The 15,450-nt window shown below is 37.0% G+C and overlaps 1 protein-coding gene across 2 annotated transcripts; it reads left to right on the plus strand.

The window, feature by feature from the left end:
• The first annotated feature begins 239 nt into the window (after positions 1–239).
• On the plus strand, positions 240–15,231 carry LOC139971601 (arginine kinase-like). 2 transcript variants are annotated; one of them, XM_071978225.1, is made up of 9 exons: positions 240–693; positions 8,935–9,135; positions 9,754–9,858; positions 10,802–10,969; positions 11,297–11,468; positions 11,903–12,026; positions 12,297–12,486; positions 12,978–13,146; positions 13,801–15,231. In XM_071978225.1, exons 2-9 carry the CDS (start codon positions 8,958–8,960, stop codon positions 13,997–13,999), a joined length of 1,305 nt encoding a protein of 434 aa, XP_071834326.1. In that variant the 5' UTR covers positions 240–693; positions 8,935–8,957; the 3' UTR covers positions 14,000–15,231. The 2 variants fall into 2 exon arrangements, with proteins under 2 accessions (XP_071834326.1, XP_071834327.1); XM_071978226.1 differs by lacking the exon at positions 240–693 and adding an exon at positions 4,998–5,140.
• The last annotated feature ends 219 nt before the right edge of the window (positions 15,232–15,450 follow it).

The following is a 15,450-nucleotide window of genomic DNA, read 5'->3' on the forward strand; positions in this document are numbered from 1 at the left end:
CAATGCCTTACATTACGAGGCTGCTAAGGGTCACATGTATTTCTCCGAACACTGTCATTTGATGAACCTCACAAAATGTTGAGGTTCTGATGTGAATAGTTCAGATAGGCCTATATGAACTCGGTATATTACGTAAGAGCTTTACTGAGAATTCCATCGATGAGAAAGGACAAAATCACTATCACCTGTAGTAAGGGTATTAAGATGCCACGACAAATAGCCTATATTAAACAGAACGAAAAAAAACCCTCAATCTTGAGAGATCTAACAATTAGGTATATATGTTAGTCAACAACTGATTTTGAAATCCTAACATCGTTTTGTCATCATCCAGTCTCAACAGGGATATAACGAAATCTGTACTCTCAACGTCACAGAACAAGCGAGGATTTTTCACGCGGTGCCCTTTCCCTGATTGAACTATATAGATGGATACCCTACGCTTATTACGTTGTTAAGCTACACGACCTAAACATTGTTTGCCCACGGAGTTACATGAGAGGTCTTTATTTATGACCAAGAGGGTCTACCAGACATCGATCTTGACAACTTCAATAGACGCTTCCCTAGCGACGACCTTTGGCCTTCGAAACCACTTCTCGGCGCTCTCATTTAGGTTTCCTTTGCATCACGTAGAGTGATTTTTGCTCCTTTTTGCCTTGTTGGAAGAATTTTACTCTTTATAAAAGACAGGTAAGATCGTTAATTTTGTTATTGCAAACGTTTGCTGTAATCTTCGTTATCTAAAACTAGAGTTGTGAGACACAATGTTTCGTTTACATTGTATATTCGAAAGACTTGAGGTTTGCGGTACTGTGTTAATGTAACCTAGCTTTTGGTGAGATATTGTGTAACACGTACGTAGCGTGGGGCTCAGTACACGCAGATTGCTAAGGAACTGACATGATCCTCATCTTATAATTCGCAATGTGTGGCTTCCTAGAAAATATCGCATATACACTGACGAATATAGAATAAACAATATATTGTGGTAGGTATGTATATACTTGCACCTCCTTTGCTGGATGTATGCCAATGCTACCGAGTGAAGTTCTAACATAGCTGAGACCCATAACATGTAGCATTTATACATGATATATGTTCATGTCACTGATTAGACAATTGTATCTGACTTTCTTCTTTTACTTCCTTGTTGTATTGTTTGATTTTGAACCATTTTGAAATTAAATATCCAACAAAAGTTAGGCTAGTCCATACATTAGCTGATCTAGTCTCATTTCAAATAATGATGAGAATTCCACATTTTTGGCGAAGTTTGGAGTTACATTTTCTCCTAGAAATTAGAATTTTTAATGCGAAAGCGATTCTGCATGGAGACCAACTTTTGATAGTCGTATGATAACAAAGAATTTGACAATTAACTTTCATACTTTGTCCAAAAAAAAAGATAGAGGAGGGTACTTTAGTCTTACCTACTAGTAATACAGTACTATGTCAAATTCGATTTAAATATTGCCCCAAATGTTTTTGAATTTGATGGCCAGGTCTGTCGAGGACCAGGTGAGACCTCTCGACAATTTTTTTCACCGGATGTCTGAATATATTCATTTTATACACACATGATGGTATGAACAATTTATCTGAAAATGGGAATACAGTATTGTTTATTTCAAAATTTCCCAGCCCTACTAAGTGAACCCGAGGAATGACACCCCACTCAACCCCAACCCCCTCCGAAACATATGTCTTCTCTCGTCAGGCCTGATGGTCAGTCGTGTTTTAACTTCCATAACGTCTTTGAAGAATTTTCATTTTCCGAGTCATCTTGTAGTAGAATTTTTTCTCAGAGGGTTGTGAATAAATGTAACGACTGACCTGAATCGGTCAATGTGATTAAAGGTTTAAAAACCTTAATGAAAATACTTAAAGAATTACAAAAAGATGCAAATGATAAGTTGTTATGTATGATGTGATAAGACCCGTTTTTCTGGGTAGAGATCGTTTCCCTCTCGATCCAGTTTCCCTAAAAATTTCCCTCTCATTCCAGTCTCCTCTGCACCTGCATATTATCTCTCTCATTGTCCATAGTTTAACACTGCTTCTGGGAATCATTTTGTGGTTGAGAGCCACCAAACATATATTTTAGCTTTTAGAGAGCAATTACTGACACGTTAATATTGGGAGTTGTATTTGAAACCTAACCCCACACTCCATCAACTTATTTGACGAAGGTTATTATCATGATATGGGATATGTGGTAATACTAACGGGGGAGGGGGTAGGTCACCGTCCCCCCCCCACACTTTGAAAAGGGGGGTGGCAGGATCATGTTTCTTTCGCAACAAGAGCTGCAATCCACGGCAGTTTTAAACAATCCAGCTGGATCCTTTTCATGATAGCATAACCGGGAGTGCTAGGCAATAAAGCAATCGTTCAAAATGATCTAATGTTTAGTTTTCCATATGCTCATACGTCTACTTTTGGAAAGAAACACTGAAATTCGTATATATCGTAGAAAACGGTTGAAATTTATACATCTAATAATCTTAATTGACAACCCCATTTGTGCCACCGTATGATGGCACAGTGGCGGAGCGTCCATACAGTCAGGTGGCGAATGCCCCCCCCCCCCTCCCCCTGACGGACTCAAATGGACTGCTGGCGCCCTTTTCATCTTTTTACCACTTTTTACCACTTTTTACCATCTTTTTACCACTTTATTCGTGATTGTTGACTTTATTATTGCGTTCTAATCTACTTATTGACATTTGTCACATATTGTTGGTGTAATTTTCTGACAAAATGCTCTAACGGCGGTCTTGTGATGAAGCGCATGCACTTTCAACACCCATATAAACTTCAGAGTTGTCACAAATGGCGATGACACCTATTTTTTTTCGTTTATCTGCAAATTAGCAAGGCCCGGAAAGGGTCATTTCCGGCGATCTAAGGAGTATCTTGATTCAAAAAAAAATCTGTACGCTCCGCGCCAACCTGTGGTGGCGCTCCGCTTAGATAGTGTCGAAAGCGCCCCTATACGGACCATTCTCGCCCCCCTGACCAATACCCCTAGCTCCGCCACTGTGATGGCATCTATACAAACTAAATACTTCTGGTGAAGACTTCAAACCTCCACCAGATTTACACATTTTACCATTTACATTTCAGCCCACACGGGCCTTGCCCACTCAGATCCATTTACATGTAAAAACGTAATCTACAGTTTTCGATAAATTTGTCTTCTCTTCCGTTAATAGCCTATACTATTACAACCAACATTGTAGCAAACTGGCTTCACTGAGGAAGAAGCTATACAGGGTGATTGGGTTACAGTTGTTCAATAGATCTGCTTTTGTTTAGCATACCATTGTTTATAATCCTATTGTCCAGTTACCCTCGCGATAAGGAAAGCAAGCTACAACAGTCCAGAGAGGATAGTTCTTGAGGTCTTTGAGGGGTAAACTTGGAGTCTATTGTTATTCTGCGACTGGTATTGATCAGTTGACAGTGAAGGGCGAACAATGCCAATGGTGGTTAATCGTCTTCGACCCGTCATTTATGTCTTCAATGAGTTAGCTGGACTTAATTGAAGGATGACAAAACCCTTTAGAATTCAAATATCGGGAAGAGACGTTCATTCATATCTTCATGATCAACAAAATCTTATCCGCCTCATGTAAAGAATTTTAATCGTCTATAGTTGCTCTCTCCACCCAAGAAAAGGTTTGTTTCAGATAATCTCATTATAGCTCCAAACCCACTAAATATGTTTTTCCTATATACTCGGTAGCTTTAAAGAAGCAAAGACTTTAAAAAGTAGTTCAAATCTAATTCTTTATTTTACACACGTAGGGAATTTGTCGGAATATGAACCCAGTTCATGATTCAAACATTGCAATTTGCTACATTGGTCAGTTAGATGCTATATAGGCCTAAAAAACACAAATACGCATTGTGTATTGACAAGCCCTGTCTCTGACCGCATAGAAAAAATTACAACTTGGTTAGCTCTTGTCTTTCTCGTTTTTAGTTTCTGCTTTGCAAGATATTATATCATAGCATTTTCAAGGATAACTGTTTATTTCATAAATAGATCTATATGGGATATTTATATATATTATATATAGGCCTATATATATATATACTCACACACATATACATATACAAGATAAGGCCATCACATGGAAACCTGATATTTCTTTATACACCAGTACTAAATTACTAGATATTTACACATGAATTATATGCAGTACTTTTCGGAAAGACATATCGCTCAATGTAAAACTAAACCCTGCTGCCTTCCGTACATACATATATGGAGGTGGAGTTAATTCAGTAGAGGAGGTATATATGAATGGAAAGTTGATATCATTCCTGAACATTCCTGGCCAGGCAATATGGTAATCCTCTCCCCAACAACCCCACCCCCCCCCCACCCCCCACCTTGGAAGTCCTATGCACGCTACTATAATATACAAATAAATACTCACCGGAGCCCAGAGCTAGGGTGAATGTATATTCTCTTCTTTTTTTTTGGGGGGGGGGGGGCAATGTTGTTCCTCGCTACGCAACTGAGGCAAGCGAGCGTCATCTTTAATCGAATGAATTTGCATTCATCACTTTGATTCTCATTCTAAAGGAACTTGATTATTTAACATCATGGGTAATATTGTCTACAGTAGTACATCGTGACTGCAGTACAATGAATACGTCATGTCGTATGCTTGCAACAAGGCATGTCTCGACAGACAATTATTCATCAAATCAGCAAGTGTACAACTCAACAAAAAAACATTTTCTTTAACTGAGTTTCACATTTTGTATGAACGTCATCCATTTTGTCTTGAATCTGTTCCTCTGCGTTGCCTCTCCTGGGTCAATGTAAGATTTGATTTAGACGTAGTGCTGGTTAGTTCATAAAGTACATTAGTGTAACTCTCACGTGGCCTCTGCTTTCATTAAACTGGTTCCAGTAATTACTACACATCGTACAGTATATAGCTGTGTATGATCTGTCTACACATATACCCAGTACGCCGGAGTAATAGTTAAAGGAAGGGAGATCGTTTCTTCGATTACCGTATACTGGTCATTTTATAGACAGAGAGATAGAGAAGACATCGTTTGACAGCTTTTACGCAGCTGAAACAGCCTAAACGAAAGTATAAACGGTTCAAGGGTAAGATTTGCATCTCAAAGCTCATAGCTTTTGTCCTGCACGCATTGTCGGTATTTTGAAGTATGTTACACTATTCACACGTGTGTGGGCTTATGCATGACTGTATATTTGAACAAATAAGTTTGTCAAATGTATCACCGTGGGGTGTGCCAATTTGTTAGATATCAAACTTTCATCAATTTGCTATTATGTAACATTATCTTTTACCAATGTGCTAGATTGTTTAGAAATACGGTATATCGGGACCATTGCCTAATAGGTTACATACAAGACCATGAACAAAGTTGTTAATGGTTAGACCTATAATCAAAATGTAAATATTCATCACATATCAATGCAATCCCCAATTGCCATCGCTCAGCAGTATCCTATAGGAAATGTTCTTGTTTGTGAAAGATAGTATACGCTATGCGTGAAGAGTGTGTTCTCTAGTTCATGGAAATGTATTTTATTATAGGATATATCCTTACAATTAAGCCTTACTGTGATAATAAGTTAATGGGATAATATAACTAAATGTGAATTACCTCGTTTCGTGAATATTCATAAGTGGGCGTCAGTGTCATTTATCAACAACAAAAAGGTAAATATATACTGTAGATGTTGAATTAGTGGATGCGGTGCTAGAGTAACAAATACCTGTCACTTAGATTAATCGTGAATGTTTAATCATTTGCTATATATATATATATATATATATATATATATATATATATATATATATATATATATATATATGGTATGCATGTGGCTGTTACATTGTTTGTTTTTTCTGTCTGACTCTACTTATTGAATACAAGACCTATTTGGCCTTCCATAGATTTGTTTACTATCGCCAATTATGAAGCTGTCTTCTTTAATTAACTCCGACAGACATTTAACATGATCTCTTATTTTTTATCTCAATTCAAACTGCAAACAGTTTGCGTAAAGCGCAAACAAACTCGAATTTAATTGTCTTATTGCTGTTTCTGATTTTTACTTTGACACTTGATTATGGTTTGATAAACATCATAATTTACCTGGCAACCGGTAATGGTTATGTCGAGTGTAAAGTAAACCGTTTACTGAGTGAACTAGATTGATCTGTTTGAACTGCCATACTATATTGCAAATCGTGTTTATTAATGCCTTACAGTGGTTTTGATTTTACCCGTTGGAGACAGAACTGTGTTTGTGTTCGTGGCATCTCGTCCCAGTTATTAACTTTACTAAGCCAGTGAAGACGGAATACAAACTAAAGAAAGAGTCAGAAGTTTTAATTCTGCCCGGGTGTTATGTCCAGAGGTGTGCGTGATCGCGATAACAAAATGTCTTCTTTAAAATGTTTTTGTTTTTTTTCATAATATAACCATGCCTAACCTGACCATCAGATAATCACACCGTATCATATTAAATGTATAATCTTTCATCCCTTCCCCTCCTTCTCTTTATAATCAGAATGACACATTTTACATATAGTTTAAACATTGCAAGGTAATGTAATGTAAATAAAATCCTATATAGCGCACTACGCGCGATGCATCTGTGCGCTTTACAAACAATCTAGAAAATACACTGACATTAAACATTAAATACAAAAAACAGTTAATACATATACCATCTACAGATATATACAGGAATATGAGATCGAAAAACTATTAAAAGCACTGGTAAGAGTAAAGCGATAAAACAGATTGACTACAAAATCTACAATTTGAAGGCTAAAAAGTGAAAATTCCAATTGAAGGTAATGAGAAATAACGCATTGACAAATCTTTCTTTTGCCCCTGGGTGGGGGGATGAGGACTGACAAGTCGATCGGATGTTCCAGCTAGCGAAGTGACATTTCCAACCAGTATACGACATCTCTCTGTCATTTCGTCTTTGCTGTCATCACTGTCCATATGTCTGACAGAAAGTATCCATGATGAGATATATAAATACCTACATATGTCGGTTTTAATTGTTTAATGACCCCAGCTGTTGGTGAGTGCCAGAGTACGTACATTGTCATGCAATAACTTTGTCCGTAAATCAGGAGGTAGCACTGACATACCTAGCGTTCCATTTGGTTGCACACATGGGGCGTATGTTAGTAATCATCTTCATCAGATGGATCTTAACTGCTTCACGTGACACAATTGGCATCATTAAAGGGATATACGATGTTAATTTTACAGAATTTCCTAGAAAATGGTCACACGGAAAGATATACCTTTGAGAATTGTGTGTGAGTGCTGATGGGGGAGGGAGAGAGGGGTGATGGGGCGGAGGGAGGAGTGAGTGCCTACAACTGCTTTGTTTATATTCAAAAGACAAAGGTAGTAGAGTGTAGTACTAACATACATGTGTTTTATGAAATTATAAGATCAAATGGATCGATTATGATGGTGTGGGGGGGGCGGGTGCGGAGAGGAGCTCTGTAGAGGGGGTACTTGCATTTAATGTATAATCTCCTCGAAAACTTCCCCTAGTTGTCACATCAATCGATTCCTTCCGTACTCTGATTAACCAACTTTATTATGACATATTACATAGTTTAATATATAGTAGAGAAACTTTCTATAAATTCTTTGATAATTTGAAAATCGATTGGAATATGCTGGTAGTTCGTCCACCACATTTTACTTACAATTCTGGTAGTACAGACCCAAGCTGTTCAATGTTTTATTCTAATTATTCATTGAGCTGCATCTCATAAACGAGTAATTATTTAAGGTGTTAGAGGACATTTGATTGACCAATAAATGAATATTGAAAGGTTCATCCTGATATACTCAAGAATCGCTATCGCCCTTTAAAATGATTATCATATTCAATGTGACTGTATACGGTTATAATGACAGTTTCAGAGTGAGTATAAAATTCATGTTAGTGAATCATAAAGTGAGGTATTCTATCGGTACACCGCGTCTTCTCCCCTGGGTGTACAAGCTGGCTAGAATGAATGTGTTGAGGATGTAGTATTCATATAGACAACACAGAACACAGATTCACTTAATTATGTCAGGACTTGGATCGACGTTGAACAACTACAAGAATGCTATACCTGGTTGTTACTGCGATGTAAGTGGTACATTCGTTAAAATACATATCACGCTAAACCAATACGACAAAAACGACTTCTTCCATATTGCTTATAACCATTTACTTGGCACATCAACATGGACTCATGCGCAGAGATATCTTCACGAGATTTATGATGATCTGAAGGAGTAAACAATGAGAAAACATAAACTTTTATATGGGTTATTTAATTTCAGTATAGAAAGACCGTACCCAAAGTATAGGTCAGGCAATAGAGACATTCAGACCAGGACTAACAAGTAAATTTAAGTGCTAGTTATCAGTGTATGCGCTTGGGTATCGTTTGGAGACATTATAGTCGATTGATCATACTAGAAAAAAAGAGTTAAATGCTACTTGTAATCATCAACTCTAAACGTCTCAACTTACCTTAAATCATAATAATGGAACCAACTTTGAATTTCTACTTTTTGTTTATATGATTTTTTTTTTTGCTGAGGGAGGGGGTGCTAAGGCAATTGTGAAGGTAATAATATCATACTTAATATACTAGCCAACTTTTCACTTGTCTTTGTCCTGAATCATGATATTGAGACAGCAAATTAATTGTTTTAATGTTGCCCCCTTGGACATGTACACCCCCCCCCCCATCCTCGTTTTAAAGAATTTCTAGCTTTGCCATTCTCTCGTGATAAAGATACATATATACATATATATATATATATATATTTTGTATACTCGACCCTGCAACATACATAATTTGTTGCTTTTCCCTTTTTATTCAGATTAGTTACTAAAGTCTCTTAAAATGGCCAACTTACTGCAACAGAATTACCCAGCAGATGAGGATTACCCTGACTTCACGGGTCATCACAGTCTGCTCTCTAAATACCTTACCAAGGAGATTTACGCGAGATTACGTGACGTCACTACCTCAAGTGGATGTACAATCGATCGTGCAATTCAAAATGGCGTAGATAACCACGGTTAGTTTGAGTGATTTAGTTGTGTGTTATATTTATATAATTTATTTCTTATTGCTTTACAAAGTATGTTGATAGATTGTTACAACAACGTCTGAAACCGTTTCAAAGCAATATAATTTTGTGTAACACAATTTATATGAACCTTAGCACATGTATTAACTTAAGTTATTGCCACATAAGGTATGGGTTAAAGATGTCATGGTTAATTCGCTAGTAAGGTTAATTGACAGCTAATTGAAACTTTCGGATGAGATGAAACTTAAGTCTAACTTAGGTATGACTTAAGTGGTTCTGATGTGAATTAGAAGATGAATAAGAAATATAAGAATGTATTAGTAATAAAACGAAAAAGGTACTTTAAAATTTTCTATCTAGATTATAACAGTTTATTTTACGATGAATAATAAAATGAAGCAATTATGATATTAAATTTAAAAGATTAAAAAAGCTTCATAATACAAGAAATGTGCGCTTATTGAAGGAAGCTTAAACCTGGTTTAGTTATTCAAGTCTTACCATCTTAATTTCTTAACTAGAGCTTTTCTTCTCATCTATAATATGAAAGAGGAAAATTAACATTGTATTTTTTTTCTTATTTACTTATACTCTTGTCCACAGACTTCCATCTTGGTATATTAGCTGGTGATGAGGAATGTTACGAACTCTATGCAGAACTATTTGATCCTGTCATTGAAGAGTATCACAACGGATTCAAGAAAACAGGTTTGTTTCAATTAAGATCATTTGTATATATAAATGCTACTAATTGCTGATACATCTGTTAGATATCACTCGTCTTTGTCCCGTCCATGAGCGCAACCATGTGTACTGTAGGGGGATTGAGCCCCCCCCCCGAATAAGCTCACAGGGGGATCAGCAACACCCCTCCACCGGCCTTCGTCCACTAACAGACACTATAAGTTTTTGTACTCTACGTGTGTTTCACTTCACGTGTTTTTTACGGTACAGCCTAAACAATTGAAAATTCTTCAAAATTATATAAAAAGTGGCAAACTACAGCAATGTTGCATCGATTCACTATTTTACCATAATTCCTCAAAGGAGAAGACAACCTCCCCCCCCCCCTCCTCCCTCCTACACCGTTACCCAGGACGACATATCAGCTTATCACCCCCCCCCCCCATCCTTCCCATAACAAAAATGGTGTTTGCTCTCCTGGTTCAGCGCCGGCCCTTCTCTCTTCTTTCTTTCAGTTATTTTAACATTTCAAGTCGTTGTTGGCTGAGCAAATGCATCCAAAGTGATGCAATAGCGATTAGAAGGGGTATTCAAAAATATTCTTTCTTTAGATTTGGCTAATATTTTGTTCCTTAAAAATTTGCAAAACGTTTGCGTTATTGAAAATGTATTTCTTGAATAATTAAAATTAAAAAGATTTTAGTGCATGACATTGGTATGGTGACGCCATCTCTGTGTTACAGTGTTCTTTTGTTTTAAGTCATTAGTCAAATAATTCCAGAGTCCAGATAAAGTGTGGTAAACTTCTTTCTAAACTTTAACTTATTGTATTTTGACGTCAAACGTCCCACTTCTGCATGTTTTAATTCTAACGTCATCTGGGTAAGTTTTGGACCATGCATCGTTACTTGGAACTCGATAACTCCAAGGCAAATAGATGAATTTTTATTGCTTTCCTTTCTTAAAGACAATCACGTGACGGATTTGGATTCCTCCAAATTGACCGGAGAAGAACTCGATTCAAATTACGTCATCAGTTCCAGGATCCGCACTGGTCGCAACATCCGGGGATTTGCACTTTCTCCTCACGTGACAAGGGGTGAAAGACGTGAGATAGAAAACCTTGTATCTGAAGGTAAGGCCTTGTCTGCATGAGGGTTTATGCTTTGTCAATATCGATTTAACAATAAAGAGAAAATATACCTTGTCGACTTATTGCCTGCATATATAATTTCTTTGAATTGTGACGTAATTTCCATCTTTGGTAAAAAGAAATAGTCCCTTTGGCACCGTTCATGCCTTGGTTGCCGATTGAAACGATAAAACACACTTTATTATTACTTAAAAACAATATATTTAATATTTAAACACAAAAAATGCGGTTTAAAATGATGTTCTAATTCCAAAATTTACTTTTCCAAAATGTCAACAATTTGAAGAAGAATTTCTTTTGATCGTACAGCTCTTGGTTCGTTAGGTGGTGATCTCTCAGGAAAATATTATTCTCTTCTGACTTTGAGTCCTGAAGACCAGCAACAGCTGATTGATGATCACTTCCTCTTTGAGAAACCTGTCTCCAGACATTTCCTGAGTGGGGGTATGGGAAGGGATTTCCCCGACGGTAGAGGAATATGGTAAGAACAACAAGTTTACCTATACGGTGTGATGGACGGTGTGTATATGGAAGTTTTCTAGAGAGTCTGTCCATCGGTGTGATGTACGGTGTGTAGGAAGTTTTCCAGGGAGTCTGTGCATACGGTGTGATGGACGGTGTGTAGGAAGTTTTCTAGAGAGTCTGTGCATCGGTGTGATGTACGGTATGTAGGAAGTTTTCCAGGGAGTCTGTGCATACGGTGTGATGGACGGTCTATAATCCTGTTGTCTATGGATTAAATCCAACGATGGGCATTTACTATATATATATATATATATATATATATATATATATATATATATATATATATACTATATATATGTATATATATATATGTATATATATATATATAAATTTCAAATTTTCAAATTGCCAGAATTTAGGACCAGTTCATTTTTTGTTTTATATTTGCAGGCATAATGACGATAAGAATTTTCTGCTGTGGATAAATGAAGAGGACCATACTCGTATTATCTCTATGCAACAAGGAGGAGATATGAAAGCTGTATTTGAACGATTCTGTCGAGGGTTAGGCGAGGTGGGTTCTTTAAGCCAATTAGTCTGTTTGTTTGTTGTTTTTACATGTTTTGATTATATGTGTATTATTAATTGATGTATTTACCGTTCAAACTGTATCTGTTCATAGAAATTATTGAAGACGACTTTCGAATGCCATCATTAATTCCATTCAGAATTATCGAATAATATAACATTATAACGAACTCGAATGCATATTCATACATGCATATATAACTAATACTATTACATAATAATTATACTAGTACATATAACTTCTTATTTATTTCAGGTTGAAACACACATCAAGGGTAAAGGGAAGGAATTTATGTGGAACGAACATCTTGGTTTCGTGTTGACATGTCCTTCCAATCTCGGTACCGGTGTCCGATGCAGCGTTCACGCAAAACTACCCAAAATGGCTGCCGACGCGAGGTTTGACTCAATTTGCCAGTCCCTCAGGTTGCAAAAACGTGGAACAAGTAAGTATAGACTCTCGTTTTACTATTTTACTTCCACATAATTATAACCACTTGTGCAAAAGAGGAAAACATTCCAAAACCATATAGGCCCACTTGGAGCTTGCTAATTTCATTTTCCACGATCACAAATAGCAGGTCATTCTGACGGCGGGGGTCAGGGGTATCACAGTCCCTATGGCTGGGCCCGGCGTTTCTTTGCAGTCAACCCTTCATCTACGAGCATAGGACCTTACCTGTAGAATCGAATTGAGGTTTTGTGCTTAATTACAGTTCTAGACACAGATATCATGTGTATAAGGAGACAAGACACATAAATTCGTTAAAGAAAACTTTAGGATGTTATTTACTAAAACAATGACCTATACATTTTTTTTGTATACACGAAAACATTTGACACAGATAGTAACCCTCTGACAGTTAATTTAAATAACCTACTGGTTAGTACCAAAATAGTTTATTTTAACAACGGCCCTGTTTTTTCGTTTTATCAGGCGGAGAATTCACGGAGAGTATTGGTGGTGTCTACGATATATCCAACCTTGATAGACTGGGTAGCTCTGAGGTCCAACAAGTCCAGTGCGTGATTGATGGCGTCACCCTCCTTATTCAAATGGAGAAGAAATTAGAGAGTGGTGAATCCATTGATGACATGGTCCCAGGGTGAGTTTTTTAATTCGTTTCTCACTCTTAATTAATTTGAATAAACATCAAAAACAGAATTTGTCATACCATGTTATTATGATGATGCTGTACGAGAACGAAGATAATACGCTTGTATTTTATTCCTGCTTAGATGTGTCTGCGGAAGAGCGTGGGACGGAGTATGGGGGGGGATGTAGGTGTCGGGGGGGTTTCCATTTGTCCTTTGCATATGATCCTGTATGATTTAAGATACATACTGATACAATGAGAAAGTGATCATGGGGGAGTCGGGGAGGGTCGGGATGGGGGAGGGGTTTGTGGGGATTTTCAATTTGCCCTTTCCATATGATCCTGTGTGGTTTGAGATAGATAATGATACAATGAGAAAGCGATCATCTTCACAAATTATTTATTGCGCCTATGAGGTATGACATTTTTTTAAATCCTGTTTATTATTTTGTGGGTTTTTTTCGTTTGCTTGTTTCGCTGTTGTGCGTGATGATAGCTTCGTAAAGCTGTTTCTGGTTGTACAAGTAGATCTTTGAAGATTCCATAATTTAACTTTTGTGTATGACACGATCAAATTATTTATTTATAACGCTTTACCATGATCGATGATGTATTACATATACCCTTTACTATACATTGAATATACCAATTTTCTTCTTCCAGAGGTGCCTCATCTGCTGAGGAGACGCCAGCAGCACAACCATCCGAATCTGGAACAGCCCCCAGTGCACCAGCGGCTAATGAGTCAGCCCCCAGTGCACCAGCGGCTACTCAGTCAGACCCTAGTGCACCGGCGAAACCAGCCGAAGAACCTCCAGCCAAAGGCAAAAATAAAAAATCAAGCTCTTGTACCTTAATTTGAGCAATTAAATTTCTTTTCCTTATAAGAAATACATGATTCATGAAATGAACTCGTTCGTGGTTATGGCGCGTGTTTCTTCATTGCGCCTTGGTTTTTTTTTTCTCTCTTTTTTTCTTGTTGACCCAACAACAGTCTATATGAGCAGCGTATCTAATACGTATAGTCACAGGCCCAGTAACACTCACGTACTATAGAAAGGAAAACTGCATGACATATACGAGTTTCGAGCTGCCCCCCCCCCATCGATTCGTCCTATTTTGCCTTGTTGTTACATTAACCTCTGTAAAGTTGATATACGCCCCTTCACCTTGTTGTTACACTAACCTCTTTAAAGTTGACATACACTACGGTCCCTTCCGCTCTCTGTGTTGTGGTTACCAAGTCTTCAGCATCGAAAGCATTTGCATATAAGTTTAGGTGAATGACTTGGTCAATGTGCATTCTTGATGTTTCTTGCTTAGCCAATGTAACTATATAGACAATTCTGAAGAAAAAAAAACAGATAAACTCTAAGTTACATGATACATGTTCAGTTGTGGAAACAGGCGTAGCATGCATATTATCATGATGACAAACGGCAGACTACAGTAGTGTACATATTGATATATGTAATGTCCACGTATAAGATATTGTTGTTGTTGCTGTTGTGTATCTATATTGAAGAACAGTTTAAAATCTGTTCAAATAATTTTGTAAGATAAGAATGCTGTGTTGAGATTTTTGTACATTTTTCTTCTTTTTATGTGAATAGCCACCTCTCCGAAGATTATTATTTGTGTAACCTTGAATTGTTGAGATTTTTTTAAACACAAATCATAGCGGTGCAGTAAAAGATGTAAGGGCCAGGGAAAGAGGATGTTGCCTAAACATTTTGGATATGGTATCTCATACCGTGATATCGCCTACATATTTTTGTAAGGCCGATGTATTTCTTATATATGTATAGCCTATGGTAATGTGGCGTTGTAACGGTTTCAAGGTTTCATTCAGAATACGTATGAACAGTTCTAGATTTGTATGGTGCTCTGTGTAACCCATTTTACGTCATTCAATTTCACGGAAAATAACACGAACAATTCTTGCTTCCTGTGCTCATCTCCATACATTAAACGTTTAAATAACTATTGATTTTATTTCATGAAATTTGCAACAAAATGGCAAGAAAGACTCTACAGTATCAATCACAATGAAAATTATGTACAATAAATCTCGGGAATATTAAGTCATTTGTGTAGTTGTTTCGACAATTCTCCTTTATTCTTTGTCTGTTCTTCTCAACTTGCTGTTGACTCCTTCACGCTGCAGTCAAACATTATTATATAAAGCATCTGCTGACAATTCAAACTACCGGAAAGTATAAAATTCTATTGGAAACGTATAAACGACCTCTTAAAAGAGTCCTTTTCACACGGTACTCATTGTTGCTTCAGCATTATGAAAATAAATTATGA

Source organism: Apostichopus japonicus, chromosome 8 (genome assembly GCF_037975245.1).
Source record: "Apostichopus japonicus isolate 1M-3 chromosome 8, ASM3797524v1, whole genome shotgun sequence".
Lineage (NCBI taxonomy): Eukaryota > Metazoa > Echinodermata > Holothuroidea > Aspidochirotida > Stichopodidae > Apostichopus > Apostichopus japonicus.

What these genes read in the sequence shown, in the direction of transcription:
- LOC139971601 (XM_071978225.1), top strand. Translation starts at nt 8,958, where the DNA reads ATGGCCAACTTACTGCAACAGAATTACCCAGCAGATGAGGATTACCCT. An exon ending in CAACGGATTCAAGAAAACAG is followed by an intron (nt 9,859 to 10,801) that starts GTTTGTTTCAAT and finishes CCTTTCTTAAAG; the next exon opens with ACAATCACGTGACGGATTTG. An exon ending in GTTGCAAAAACGTGGAACAA is followed by an intron (nt 12,487 to 12,977) that starts GTAAGTATAGAC and finishes TCGTTTTATCAG; the next exon opens with GCGGAGAATTCACGGAGAGT.